This window comes from Pogoniulus pusillus, chromosome 1, assembly GCF_015220805.1.
Source record: "Pogoniulus pusillus isolate bPogPus1 chromosome 1, bPogPus1.pri, whole genome shotgun sequence".
Classification (NCBI taxonomy): Eukaryota; Metazoa; Chordata; class Aves; order Piciformes; family Lybiidae; genus Pogoniulus; species Pogoniulus pusillus.
The window spans coordinates 28,941,845-28,956,413 of NC_087264.1; the positions used below are offsets into that span (position 1 = coordinate 28,941,845).

The 14,569-nt window shown below is 40.7% G+C and overlaps 1 protein-coding gene across 3 annotated transcripts in view; it reads right to left on the minus strand.

Annotated features, from left to right (window-relative positions):
* Positions 1-1,525: 1,525 nt before the first annotated feature.
* TMEM87A (transmembrane protein 87A) overlaps positions 1,526-14,569 on the minus strand; it is a 29,419-nt gene continuing 16,375 nt past the window's right edge. For 2 of the 3 annotated variants that reach the window (XM_064146379.1, XM_064146388.1), the window contains exons 10-20: positions 14,285-14,384; positions 13,467-13,560; positions 12,862-12,937; positions 11,084-11,188; positions 9,468-9,526; positions 9,103-9,206; positions 8,668-8,741; positions 6,180-6,241; positions 4,949-5,004; positions 3,805-3,835; positions 1,526-3,493 (exon numbers count right to left, since the gene is read on the minus strand). In XM_064146379.1, coding sequence (XP_064002449.1) covers positions 3,452-3,493; positions 3,805-3,835; positions 4,949-5,004; positions 6,180-6,241; positions 8,668-8,741; positions 9,103-9,206; positions 9,468-9,526; positions 11,084-11,188; positions 12,862-12,937; positions 13,467-13,560; positions 14,285-14,384 — 803 coding nt within the window. In that variant the 3' untranslated portion in view covers positions 1,526-3,451. Of the gene's footprint in view, positions 3,494-3,804; positions 3,836-4,948; positions 5,005-6,179; positions 6,242-8,667; positions 8,742-9,102; positions 9,207-9,467; positions 9,527-11,083; positions 11,189-12,243; positions 12,317-12,861; positions 12,938-13,466; positions 13,561-14,284; positions 14,385-14,569 lie in introns of all 3 variants that reach the window. The other variant, XM_064146382.1, reaches the window with a different exon arrangement.

Here is a 14,569-nt window from a genome sequence, read left to right on the forward strand (position 1 = left end):
TAGAAACTAAACGAAGTAAACCAAACTAAAAAAGCACATGGTGTTGCTAAATTGGCTGAGCATCTTCACAAACACACACTACTGGTTTAGGAAACAGAGACTGAGGACACTGTTGAGAGACCAAAGTGAAGGAATGGGAGAACAAGTATCTTGCATCCAATGTCTTTCCTGACCAAGAGCAAAACCTTGCTAACACATAAAAAACATGCAAAGTCCCATCCCCTTCACAGATACCAAATCTGCCAGTTGCTGAAGGAGTTAGGGCTCAGGCATCTATCTGGTCTCCCTGACCTAGGATTCCTACAAAAGAGGGACACGGCCCCAATTTAGAGCAAAGAAATTAAAGCTTTAGTAATGACTTCACATACATATGGCTGTAATCTTTTTTGGACCGTGTAAATTATGTGAGACATTGGCCCCTTCAGGTGTTAAGTAGTCTGCTTCTCCTCTAGCATACAACATGAAACACTATAAAATGAACAGATTTCTAAAAGCCCATAAACTCCTACAACCATAAGACAAACATATCCATCCCTGCCCAAGGTCTCATGATCCTGACTCACTCTGCCTATTAAGCCTGTTACATTTCTTTACCAGGCCATGTGACCTCTTATTACTCATTCTCTCCTTCAATCTCCTGGCCTGAACATCTTGTCACCCTAATAGTGAAGATGATGTTGACCAGCTTTTCACTACTTCATATTCAGTTTTCTGAATGGCATGTACATGCCACAACTGCATCAGCAATATCACAGCTACTACCAGGAATTGGGAGAGGCAAAGATCTCCTTAGTGGAACCAACACATGACCAAACACACGACCAAACACACTGCCAGGGGAGAGGCTGTGTTGCTACAGCTCCACTGTACACATACACTTCGCTTTTCACCCGTGTCTCACCACCTCTTCTTCCACAATCATACTTACAGTAGTTGTGCATGTACCAAAGCCCACGTGATACTGTGGGAGCTGGGCTGTGACGCAAGTTCTCTGTAGAACTGCAAACAAGGAAGTCACAGCATGTGCCTGCTGCACACTGGGAAGCAGATGCTGCCTTCCATAGACACCAAAACTCTGCTAGCAAGCAAAGAAACAAGAACAGCTAAACTATGGGAGCAACAAGTCCACAGTGGAATACAGGACAACTTCAAATACTGATGGAAGTTACTACAGAAGTGAAGGCTAGAAGGCCAAGGCTGTCCAAGACAACTATCATTATGGGCTGAAAGCACCACACCACTACTTCACTTCCTTTAGACATTGAATTAAACCACAAATGCAACTATGGAAACTTTAGAACTTTCACTTCTGTTAACAAATTTGATTTGCCCTATCTAGATCAGCTTTTGAAATGACAGACTTCATGGCCAAGCATAGTAAGACAAAAAGCTTTTGGGAATAACTGCATTCTAAGTATCATGCAACAAGGCATTGAAGAGAAGTGAGGGAGCTTTATGAAGACAGTTAACACTTCCTGTAGTGAGAGAATCAGCAGTAAAAAAGTGGAAAGACACAATGTAAGCCTTTCTACTCTTGGCCTAGCTTTTATTAAATAGTAAATACAAACTTCTTTTGTGCTTCCAGTAAAGAACATTTCCCCCTATTTTCTCAAAAAGAAGACTTAAAAAAAAAAAAAGGCATTAAATAGCGAATTTTGTGTAGCCTTATTTCACAAAATTTTCCTCTCCTCAAAAGGACACAGATGTTTTTGGTTTTGGGTTTTTTTCCCCCATGTATCTCAACTAAGCATATCATATTAGAAATGTTTTCCAATATTAGAGGGTCTACCTGCAGCCTAAAAGGAATGACAGAAGAGCTCCAGTCTGCTCTTTCAGAAGCAGACTGAGGTGTCATAGTCACAGGCTTTTTTTCCTCTGCCTGTCTGCTGAGAGTTTGCTGCCCCCATGGCACAGCTAACAGAAGATACTATGTACTTGTGCCTCAGCTACTCTACTGTAAAGTGCCACATTTCAGCACAAGACACTGATAAAGATGAAGTCGAGCTAAGCTACCAGACCTTACAGTGGAACGAATGAAGTACAGGCACACTGCCACTTCTGCTGACACAGCTATGAGTGAAGAAACAGAAAAGCTAACTCCCTATGCAATTCCAGCAGCAGCCACAGCAGCTGCCTAGCAGTCCAGCTGTGCTGCTACTTGCCTGGTAATTATTAGTTGTGATGGTTATGAACCCAAATCAGAGCTTCTGTCATACAGTTCACAGTGGGATTCCATGTGTAAGTTATTGCAAGTGAAGCCCCTACAGCCAAGCACAGAACAAAAGCACAACACTGTCCAAAAGCTCTTTTTCATTTGAAAAGGAGAAACAAAAAGCAATTATATAGAATAGAAATCTGCAACTTTGACTAAACACAGTGATGTCAGAATAGCTCTTAGCCACTGGGACCAATAGGGACAGGAAAACCCATCATCCAATCACTGACACAGGAGGCATTTCCAAACATGCTGGGAACAGAACTATTCCAGCAATGTGGCCTCTAATTAACCTCACTTTTAAGTAAGGTAAGCAGTGCCTGCACCATCTGGAAAGCAATGCAATCTTCTCCTAGAAGTGTGGGAGATGTTACAGGTGCAGGGAGAAGAGTTCTGCTGAAATCTCTAATTAATACCTACTGAACATGAGTAATCAAGCACTTGTGGAGCACTGCAGGAGTGGGGCTGGTGATACTTGGCTCTGTCTTTTTTTTTTTAAATAAATCATGCAGCACATGGAAGGTAGAGGCAAATCTTTTTCCCAGGCATCCACCACATTGCCGGCAATGAGATGTGCCACAACAAGTGTTAGCTCTATGCAACTGTTACCTACAGGTCAATGGCATTTAAAATAGAAAAATCTTTCTTACACAGTGTTATGAATAAAATTGCACTTGATTTTGTTAAAAACTCCTACCACTGTAACTTTTCCAAATATTTCCTTTCTGGCATCTTCATTTTCTTCATTAACAGGAGCTTCTCTCAAAAAAACGTCTCATTCATGTTGGACACACAACACAGAACAGCAAAAAGCCATTATCTACCAGGAAACGGGTCTGTAGTTTCTTCAGTGCTTATTTCGCTGTCCCCACCCTCCTCCCAAAAAGGTACAGGCAGCTCACCTCTAGGTGTCAATTGGAACATGGAAATATACACTCCTCAAGCAGACATTAGGAATTTTAGTTTCACAGATTAAATATTTGAAAAGTTACAGAAGGTGCTGGAATAGTACACACTTAAATTGCTTAAAAACCCAAACTTGCAGCAACTTCGTATATTCAAATTTCCAAAAGGTTTATCATGTCCTTGTGAACTTCTTCCACAGCAAGATGCCCTCATGACAATAAAGCATCAATCTTCCCAGGCTGAGATCAAGAAACAAATCAGCAGGATGTGCTTGATCCACCAAGCAACTTTGAGAGGCGTCTCCACTTCCAATAGCAAAAAGCTACTCCTTCATTCCATTTTGGACCTTTCAAAGTGCGTAATCATTCTTTCCTGGAAAAGAAATGTTAGTCAGAAACAAAGTGATATGCTTCGAACATTCATAACAAAAATGCCTGAGTGTACTTGAAGTCAGCAGTCCACCTTACACAGCAGACAGATCACTTCTTTTAGAATACAGGCCTGTATTCCGAGAAGTTGTACCACAATTGCCCCCACTATCATTTCCCCCCCCTTGTCATACTCTACTGCTGCGGTGGCAAGATCAGAGATTCCAGTTATAATAAACTGAGTCCATAACAGCTGACTCATGACTCCTTTGGCATGTCAGAAGCCTAACTTGAACTGAAGATTTGTTTACTAACCTCATCTGAATCCAGTAGAGCTGGAAGAGCACTACAGAGGGGAGAAAGAAAAAAAAAAGACAATTACAACACCTACTAGAGACCATATCATTGACAACCAGCTTCAGCCTTAGACTGCACCTTCAGCTTTTTAGGGCACAGGAGAACAACAATGAAGGTAAAACTTAGATTAACAGACTTTAGAGAAAGATACACAAAAGAGGAAGATCCCAAGCACAATCATCGTTTTTAAAACTGTGAAGGTTATTATTTTCTAAGCTTACTACCAACTGAACAATTTCCACGTTGCCACTAAGTAAGCCTAATCATTCACATGTGAGCACTGCTGAACTACACCAAAGACATTACAATATGGGACCATATTGTAAAAATACATCCCAGAAATCAAACAAGTTAGACTGGTACCATAGCCTTTTCACCTACAACAAACCTCCCAGCTATTGATATATCATCTCTTCACAGCCCTGATCATATTTTCAAAAACACAAAACCCTGCAGCAGACTACCTCAAAGCACTCTTTCCTAGCTTACACCAGCCTCGTCCTTGCTTGTTTAAAGAATACTACCTTTCTTCAAAAAATAAGTCCTAGAACTGGGCGGGGGGAAAAGTCAACTGAGAAAATGCAATTTTTTATCCTCTTGAAGCTTCAGTTGATTTTTTTTTTCATCTTCAACTAACTTGAAGTAGAGTTTTGTATCTAAATCCAGAGCCTCTGCCAAAATTACCAAATCAGATTTGTGAATATAATTTATCTGGGAGCTTTTGTTTTGCTATAAAAAAGACGACACAGATACTGACATTTTCAGGATGCAAAGGTTACTAAAAGGAGAACAGATACGAACTGCTTATGTAGTTCTCTATATTGCCACAATAAAAATGACTCAACAGACATTCCCAATAAAGTTGAGAACTAAATGATATCATCCAGTGGCTTACAAATCAGTCTGTGGTTTCACTGCCTGAGACAATGTTCTGTAATCAGCTTAAGTTCAAGTGGCATAAACTGTAAGCCCAGCAGACTGCATAAAGCCAAGCTGAAGCATGCTAACAAGTCAGAGGCTAATTTCAGGCTGAACTGTGCTTATGTATTTGTGCTCCTGTGTCCCAGCAACCTGCATTTACTGTGACTACAGAAATACTTACACATCTGTCACTGATGAAGGGACATTTTCCTCTACCCACTTCAGGTCATCCTCCTGCTACAAGTAAAGAAATGGAAAACAAAAGTCAGTTTTCCCAAAATGCTGTCACATGAAAGTCTCTTTCTTCTCAGGCCACTGGACAAAGTGTATTTATGTTGTCAGTATGGAAAAAAAAAGACAAGGACAGAACCAAAACCACCACCACAACAAAATAGAAGCCCTCAGTTTCAACTTGATTTTTAGATTAAACATTCCAAGTGGGAAAAAAAAAGAACCAAAACCCCACCTACAACTTACTGTCAATTCTGTAAGTCTTAACGGTGCCTAGGAGTAGATGACCAGGACACTTTGGTTATTTATACCATCTACTCTCCCCCAGTAGGACATCATCGTTATACGATGTTATAGATGAAAAATTACTATGAAATGCATAAGCTAGATTTTGCAAAGATTAAACTGTCTTGGCACATTTTCTCATTGCTCTCTGATGAGCACTCTCTAATTCACAACACAGGCACATCTGAAGCTGGAAAATTGTTCCTTTCCCATCCTCCCTCGTCCCCAGTATAGGAAGGTTTGATTTTCATGATGTACTCAGATAAGCGGTCTACACTTGCAATCAACCTTTGAGAAAAACAATGTTAACAGCAAAAATATTGCTGCCATCATTAATTCCTACAGGTTCTTTCCACCTTTAAATTTATGCAGGAATTCCATGAGAAGACTGAGACATACTTTCTACCTCCTAGCTGAATGTGAAACCATCTGTTTTAAGTCCACATACAAAAAAAAAGGGGCAAATATATTAAAAACATTCAACCCAAACTATTTAGGTAGCTGCATAGTAACATACACATCACTTCATTCCAGTAATGAATCACAAATCTCAAAATTAGAAGACTATTTATTTAAAACATGGCTCAGCCTCCTCTCAGCCTGACAAACTTGTAAAAATAATGTATTATTCCTGGTCAGAATATACTGGATGTGAAACTTTCCTAAAGCACAAAGTTCTCAAGTTTCCCTGGTGCTTCCTTGCACAGGAAATTAATTGAAAATTTGCATGTACCTTTTTTTTCAGAAGCACTCTGACACCGATTCACTGCTACTCAGAAGTGAACTAAGAAATCCCCATTTAGAAGCTAAACACTGTGTATTTGTGACCTACAACTGAGGGCAATCAAACAAGAGACACAGATCTATATCCTTCAAGACAGAAAGGGCATACTCACAACTTTGTTTGCTTTTACATTCCCATTCGGTTCTTGCTTTGTACTCCTCATTTTCATTCCCTCTGAAAGCAGAAGAAGGAAAAAAGATAGAGATAACTGAACTATAATTGCTCATCACCTGTAAGCAAAAGTGTTGAGTGTTTGCTCAGAATACCTCATCAAATCCAAAGAGACAGAGCAAGACAGAGAAGTTAATCATTAAGACAATGCTTTCCATTTGAAAGGCTCAGAATGTTTCTCCTGCCAGGTGGAATACCTAGCTTTTCTGCATTGTGCAGTTTTACCTAGAAAATACTGATTTCTAGTCCTAGAATCAACCAGGTTGGAAGAGACCTCCAAGATCATCCAGTCCAACCTAGCACCCAGCCCTAGCCAATCAACTAGACCATGGCACTAAATGCCTCATCCAGTCTTTTCTTTAACACCTCCAGGGATGGTGACTCCACCACCTCCCTGGGCAGCCCATTCCAATGGCAAATCACTCTCTCTGTGAAGAACGTCCTCCTAACATCCAGCCTATACCTCCCCTGATACAACTTGAGAATGTGTCCCCTTGTTCTGCTGCTGGTTGCCTGGGAGAAGACACCTACCCACACCTGGCTATAGCCTCCCTTTGGGTAGTTGTAGACAGTAACGAGATCACCCCTGAGCCTCCTCTTCTCCAGGCTAAACAACCCCAGCTCCCTCAGCCTCTCCTCATAGGGCTGGTGTTCCAGGCCTGTGCTAGTTTGAAGCTAACTAGAATGTTTTGGTGAGAAGAACTAGATTACATGCTGTGAGAGAAACAATGGTGATTTCTACTTCACTCACAGGCTGGCTGAGATATATAATATAGATAAGGGAGATGCTCTCTGTCTGGGCTGTGGGCTGCATTTCTCTCTCTAACCTAACGTCTCTCTGATTAATCCACCTGCTTCCTAACCCCCCTGGCCGACCCTCCAATCTTCCTTGGGCATAAGGCAAGATCTAGGGTAAGGGAGAGGGGTGGGAGGAAAGGTGGAAGGGTGCTTCAGAGCCCCTCCTGGGGACTCGGGTTTCCGGAAGGGCTGTTGTATTACTTTATTACCTTTTAACTGGTATGTTTCTGTATGTAACTGTATATATTGTAGATATCCGCTTGTCTGCTGTGCTAAGCTGTAAATATAAAGCTTCATTCAATTTCCAGAGCCAGCTAAGTCTAGTCTGGGTAATTTTCTAACGTGTAGGGGAGCGGGTAATACCCAAACCATCACACAGGCCCCTCACCAGCTTCACTGCCCTTCTCTGGACACATTCCAGTATCTCAACATTTCTCTGGAATTGCGGAGCCCAGAACTGGACACAGTATTCAAGGTTTGACCTGAACAGTGTTGAGTACAGGGCAAGAATAACCTCCCTTGTCCTACTGGCCACACTGTTCCTGATACAGGCCAGGATGTCATTGGCTCTCCTGGCCAGCTGGGCACACTGCTGCCTCATCTTCAGCCTACTATCTACCAGTACCCCCAGGTCCCTTTCTTCCTGGCCACTCTCCATCCCTTTTAGTTAAGAACTCAAAGACACAGTTGCTTGGAGAGGCTGTGGAATCTAAGTCCTTGGAGATACTCCAAAGTCTTCTGGACACAGCTCTGGACAGCCTGTCCTAGGTGACTCCACCTGAGCAAGGATTTTGAACAGGATGACTGCTAGAGGTCACTTCCAACCTCAACCATTGGAAGACATAGACAATTACCAAAGATTTCATTTTACGTCATGACTACTGATCCACCACTTGAGTGACTTAAAACGTGAGAGGCAATACACATCTGCCAGTCTGTTAAGACAGCCAAATACAGCTGATTTGGCAAAAGCACCTAACAAATTACACACCCTTCCTCAGGTCCCAAACTAGTCAAAGAGCACTGATACTGCTCAGCAGAAGTGGTTTGTGGACAGACAGCAGCAGTTACTGTATCACCCTATCTTTTACACACCTCAAAAACAATAGCATTATACTAGACACAAAACAGAGATAGCAGACAGGGAATAGAGGGCTGTATAGCGTGGGACAGATTTACACTGAACATTCCTGTACCCTAATACTGAAAATTCAAAAGGCTGCAGAGTTCAAGAAACACATAATAAATGAAAATCCTTAAACAGGATTTTAAAGAACTGCAAATGAAACCTCTGCCCACAAACAATATCCAAGAGATCTGTCATCATGACTCTATCCAAACCTGACTTGACGTATTCAATAAACCCAATTCCAGTGGGCACAGTAAAATAATCACCACAGTAACAGGGTGTTGCCATCTGATAAGCCCAGAACTAAGCATGCAATGTAAACACCAAACAGATAGCAAATGTTTCCTCGACAAGTGCATAAATCAACAGCAACAAGGAAGCACTGACTCTGTCTTCAGAGTGGTAATGAACTTTGTGTTAAGGAACAAAAGACCCCCACTGCCTCAGAAGTGTGTGTTTGGCACCCAAATTACGGAGGGAAGGAGTAAAATATTGCTTTTACCAAAGCTTTCCTTTAACATTGGCTCTTTCTGCTCATCATCATCCTCCTCCTCAGAGAGTGGTGAGAAAGCAAACCTTTAAGAGGGAAAGAATTAGAGTTGTGTTAGAACAATATCCCTTGCCACCCAAGAGATTCATTACCCCAATACTCACAGCTTGATTATTCTGTGTAGGTCATTGTTTTTCAGATCTAAGCTAAACTACATTATCAAAAGTTTAAGTAATTTCTATGTTCACCACCAGGTGCAGATTGAATTTTACCTATGTCACTTCCATACACTTAATTTTCCATAAACCCCTACACACAATGCTTAGTATCCTTATGGATCAGGGCATAGTAACTAAAATCACCCATCAGAACTTTGGATAAAAAAAAACAAAACAACACAACATTCCCCAAAACCGTGTTTTTAGAAAGAGTTAAGAAAAGCTGTACCTTTGGTTGTTAGCAGATGGTCTCCACAGAATCATGATGACAAAAAGGATCATTGAGAACAATAAACGCCAGATGGCATCATCCACCCATAGCTCCTGCCAGTCCTGTCAAGGAAAAGAGCAGCACAAAGAAAAAAAGTTGTGAAACATGAGACTCCATCTCCTCAGCAATTTGAAAGGGGAACTACAGCCTTCTGACAAAGTGGCTGGTTACCCACAACATTGAGAATTTTAGCATATGGGGAAGTACTCCAGACATAATCTGAAGAAAAATCTGTTCCAGAAGGGCCAATCTCACCTCTTACACTGCCAACTGTAAATTCACAAAGAGGCAGTAACTGCAGAAAGCATTCAACATAAACTCACCGACTGACAGTCCACCAGCCTGAACTTCATGGTGGTCCAGATGATAAATACAATGGACGCTGCAATATATAAACAAACAAGCTGCTCACTACAGCTAAATATGCTAATCTGGATATACTACTGACAGGACTGTGTTTCCCAAACAAAGGGCAATGATAGAAAGAGTGAAATTTTGGAATGCAATTTATTAGTTTTAGAAAACAGTGAGATCGATTTATTGCACCAACCTTATACAGTAATTTAGGCACAGAGCAGTATATTTTGCTCTTGGAGCTTCAGTGAGATAAAGCATAAATCAAGTATTTAGCTAACTCCTCATTCCTATTCACTACTCTCATATTACATTCATCTAGCCTCCAAAACATGATTTCATTATGAGCTGACAAACAAAGCCTGCCTTGAACTAACTGAACCATCCAATTTGTTTGAATGCATTAGATCTGGACCCACAAGAGCTCAAAAGCTCAGACTATGCTCTCACCCCTGTTTTAGAAGATGAGACCTCCCTCCACTAAGGTGTTCTGTGGCAACTGAGAACCAGGTACTGAAAGGAATTGTGCTGGTTTGAGGCCAATTAGAATATTTTAATGAAAGAAATTAGATCATTGGTTGAAAAAAAAAATTATGAAGCCTATGTTATTCATTGGTTTAATAAGAGGGCTAAAAAGCCAAAATGTAAGTAATTTCCCTCACTCTATCCTGGGACATTTCCCTGTTCACTTCATCTTAACTATGCTCTGATAGCTTTCCATTAATCTTGACTAACAGAAAACAATGTAAGCTTTGCTGGCTCTTGGGCTTGTTTGTCTGTCTGGGAAAGTAGATTGCCTCCAACAGAAGGTGGCTTTGGAGCCCCTTCTGGGCAGTTTCTTTTTCCGGGAGGGAGTTTGGATTTCTGTATTATTACTTATTTGTATATAGTTATAAATTCTTATAAATATATTGTGCATATATGCTTGTAAATTTTGCTTTGCTGTAAATATAGCTTCATCTTACTTCCAAGCCATCTGAGCTAGTCTGGTAAATTCCAAACAGTGTATTGGGGGAAAGCTCCTAACCCACCACAGGAATTTAATCAGAGCTACTGATTAAAAAGAATGTGCTTTATTTAAGCAAAAAAACAGAGCCCTCAGCAGTTTTCTGGTCATTACACGCACTGCATACCCAGATTTAGTCTTGAAGTTCAAATGATCACTCGTATAAATGGAAGAGAATCTGAACCTGTACCGTTCCAGAACACAGAGGGCATTATGTTACAATACTAAAAATACCGTTTGCCAAGAATCACATCCCAAAAATCCCACAGCACACAGTGATACTACCTCTGTGAAAGTTAACACCTGCTGTCCCTGGCAGCTTTAAGAGGACAGAAGTGCTCTGTTAGATAAAGTGCACAGAAGTACTGAGCTTACCAACATAAAGACTAATAATCCAGTGCCTCTGAAATATCAATACTTGGCACATAACTGCTATCAGAAAGGGGTCCAATGTTAGAACTACTGCATATTTTGATTGCATTTAGGGTCACCAAACTCAAAACCCTGCAGAGCGACCAAACCAAACCAGATGTGGGAATACCAAGTGCTGTTATTTGATTGGTGTAATTTTCTCCTTACCTGCTACTGCCAAGATGAGCGTGTTGGTGAAGTGTCGATACAAAGAGAGTTTCACAACATTCCTTCGAAGTTTCAGCAGCTTCATTGTTTGAGTTAAGCTGATGAATATGTATGGGAAGTCAAGGAAAGCCTCTAACAGGGCAAGCTGGTCACAGACTTAGAAAGACACAGATCTTAAGATCGATAGTTACCCCACCTGCACACTCAGCCCTCCAAAAATGCATACAACACTCAGCAGAAAAGGTCATCCTACAGCAAAAGTACCAAAGAGCAGGATCCATCCCTTTCATGTTATTTAATCCTCTATACCTAGAAGTCTTGTCACACAAAGCTAGTATTCAAGCCTCTATTTAGGACTATGGCCCATTCCTCCAGAAAAGCATCCGACAAATGGAAAATCAAGTCTGAACTAGAGGTGTGTTAAAATCCCACTGGTGCATAGAAATGCCTTCAGCCTTTTGCCTATAATTTTATTTCCATAGCGACAAGAGAAGTGCTTAGGAGAGACATCATGCTAGGAGAGAACTGGAGTTGTCATGGCTAGGCACAAGCTATTTACATCTTAAAAAGTTTTGTGGTTGACCTTCACTAAAAACACTTTATAGGGATTTTTCTATACAAGGCTTGAAGTTCAGCATTCGATAGCAGTTGCTGAAGTTACACAAGAAGCTAATAGATGTTTGGCTGTTATATGTCAAGACACCAAGAATGTAGCACTGCCTCATTTTGTCACCTTCAAGGTGAGTCAAGTTTTACAGGAAGAATTTTAGGTTCAATGTTGCTAAGCAATGTTCTCCCCAAAAAATACGCTGAGTGTTTTCCAAAGGCTACCACCATGGCACCATTACAGTGCTACACTAGAACACATTAATTTCATACTTCAGCAATCAGAGACTGGTAAACAGACAGACTTCACTGTCTGTGTTAAAGAGCTGCTCTAACACAGGTATCTACCGGGTACCTAGTTTTCCTTGCACTGACTGTTACAGAAGCTTACTTGAATACTCAGTCTCAGAATTTCTATTACCTTTACCAGAATTAAAAAGAACATACACTTCAAGCTGATTTTAAAACACAAAAGAAGGTTCAGCCAGAAAGATTTCCCAAAAAAACGCCAAATTTGAAAGAAAACACACCCCCACCAAGTTAAATACTGAAGGATATCCACCAGCACAGGGCAGTATCTAGGAAAGCCAGGGGAATAAAAGCCAAGGAGGCAAGATCATTCTGGGCCTGGAGACAAAGAGAAAGCCAGTAAGAACAAATGGAAAAGGAAACAAGGTACAGAAGAAACAAAGGGAGAGTCAGACTATTTTATGAGAAATAACAAATACTACACCACAATGCTTCTGAGTTTTACTACAGAAGCAGACAGCTTGCAGCAAGACTTTAATCCAATGAACAGAGAGGAACTGACAATAAATACCACCTTGTCAGCTCTCTACCAGCAAGACAAGAAGTAGCTTATCAGACTAAGTCGACCTAGCACCCATAAAAGGAATCTATGCTGAGGTAATTGCCGTGATGAAGTGCTCTGGCCACTTCCTTAACAGAAAACCAGAAATCAGCATGTTAGAGATGTAGTAAATCTTTTATGCTACTCATGAACAAAATGCATGTTCCACTGACAACCATGAGTTTGACTCAAAGCAGCAAAAAAATGCATTTGTGTGCACGTCACAGCCCCATCAAAACAAGCAAATCACCTTTTATTCCTCTTAAGTGTAGGAGAGAAATAATAAGCTCTAGATTTCTAACATTCTGCAGTTTATGAAAGGATATCCACAAAATAATACAGGCATCAATCATGGACAGGGCCAAGTTTGCTATCAGAGCCACACTGTCATAGAAAAACTGAAAAAGCACCAAATATATGATATGTTAAAGACTTGATACCAAGATAACACAGCAGAACAACAGAAATCTATATTCCAAAATGCACCACCTCATGAAGCAAGAAACAGCACCACTTCCATGCTCTTTCACCAGGTAGAACCTCCAGAATTTGGCTGCTTTGGATTTTTTGTACTAGGTTGGGTTTTCCTAAGACCCATGGGCATGTAACTCAAGCTGTACTCTTGTGACTGCAATCAGCCCTAGCTAATCCAAATTACTACACAACAGGGTCCAAATAGAATATAGTGTCTGAAACCTGACTAATTCGAAAACTACTAGAATTATTTCAAAATACAAATAATTACATCCTCATAAAGATGTCACATTTCAAGCAATTGTCAATAATCTATGCCCAGTCTCAGAGCTGAATCACTTCATTGTCTCTATTCCCTTGTTCCAGCACAGCCTTGGGATTCTTCCTTAGCATAAGAGTAAATTAAACCAGTAGCATTTGCAGCATATGACAAAAAGTGAAGCAACGACTGACCCCTGTGACTCTAAGAACGCCTTCCATGCCAGAAAATAATAGGTAAAGGGCTCCAGCCATAACTACTTTGTGAAGAGTAACTCCAAGGCGAGGCCTGTAGGAAAGAAAAGTGGAATTTATATTGAGGAAATCAAAGTGAAGTCATATCAGTTTGAGTCTAACACAAGGCATCAAGCATGCAAATAAAAATTTGTTGTGATAAGTCACTTCTAGATCCAAAATTTGTTTCATTATGGTGCTTGAAACTTGCTATTCATTTTGTCTTCTAGTATGGTGTTACTAAGGAAGAGACTGGTAACAGTCTTGACTCCCAGTTAACCTGATTAGTTCAATACATCTCAGCCCACTTCCTCTTGGCCAATTCCCCATGCACATGCACACTTGCTAGAAGCTTACATGCAGCATGTTGGTTTTTATGTTAAATACAGCTGGGGAGAGATACGGATGGGCAGCCAGCTTGGCAGCAAAAGCCTCCTAAAGCACATCCCCTTCGCTATCAGTCTTGACCACTCCCATTCCCAGAAGTTCGTTGCTCAGAAGGCAAATATATTAAGCTCCCATTTCAGTCAGTAGATTGTATCAGCAGTGACTTAGAAACCTACCCAACAGTAATACACAGAAGGGGGCAGAAAGAGCAATCACCCTATGGAATTGTGTGTCTCTGTTGACTAGTGAAGAAGTCTAGACCTTTACAGCATTTAACTAAAGCACTCACATTTGAAGCAGCAAAGTACCCAGAGTTGATTACTGCCCCAATTTATTAAAAACAAGCAAAAAGCTTTAATGAAACACAACAAACCTGTAACAGAATTACTCACTTGACTATCCCATATCCCAGACTGACTATGATGACCAAAGTTCGAGCCAATGATCGTTTCACAGCGGAAAGCAGTTCTGCCAGTATTACTGCTCCTTGAACTACCAAGAGCAAGGAGGAAGAAGGCAGGTTATTAAACATAATTTCTGTGTTGCTAACTACTGCATGCGATTGTAGTATCAGAACAGCCACTGTTATTTTTAGAAAGTAGGCTATTAAAGTGTCTTTTTATCAACTACATCTAGAGGAAGCTTTTGGAAGGCTCACTTAGCATTAAAAAAATAAA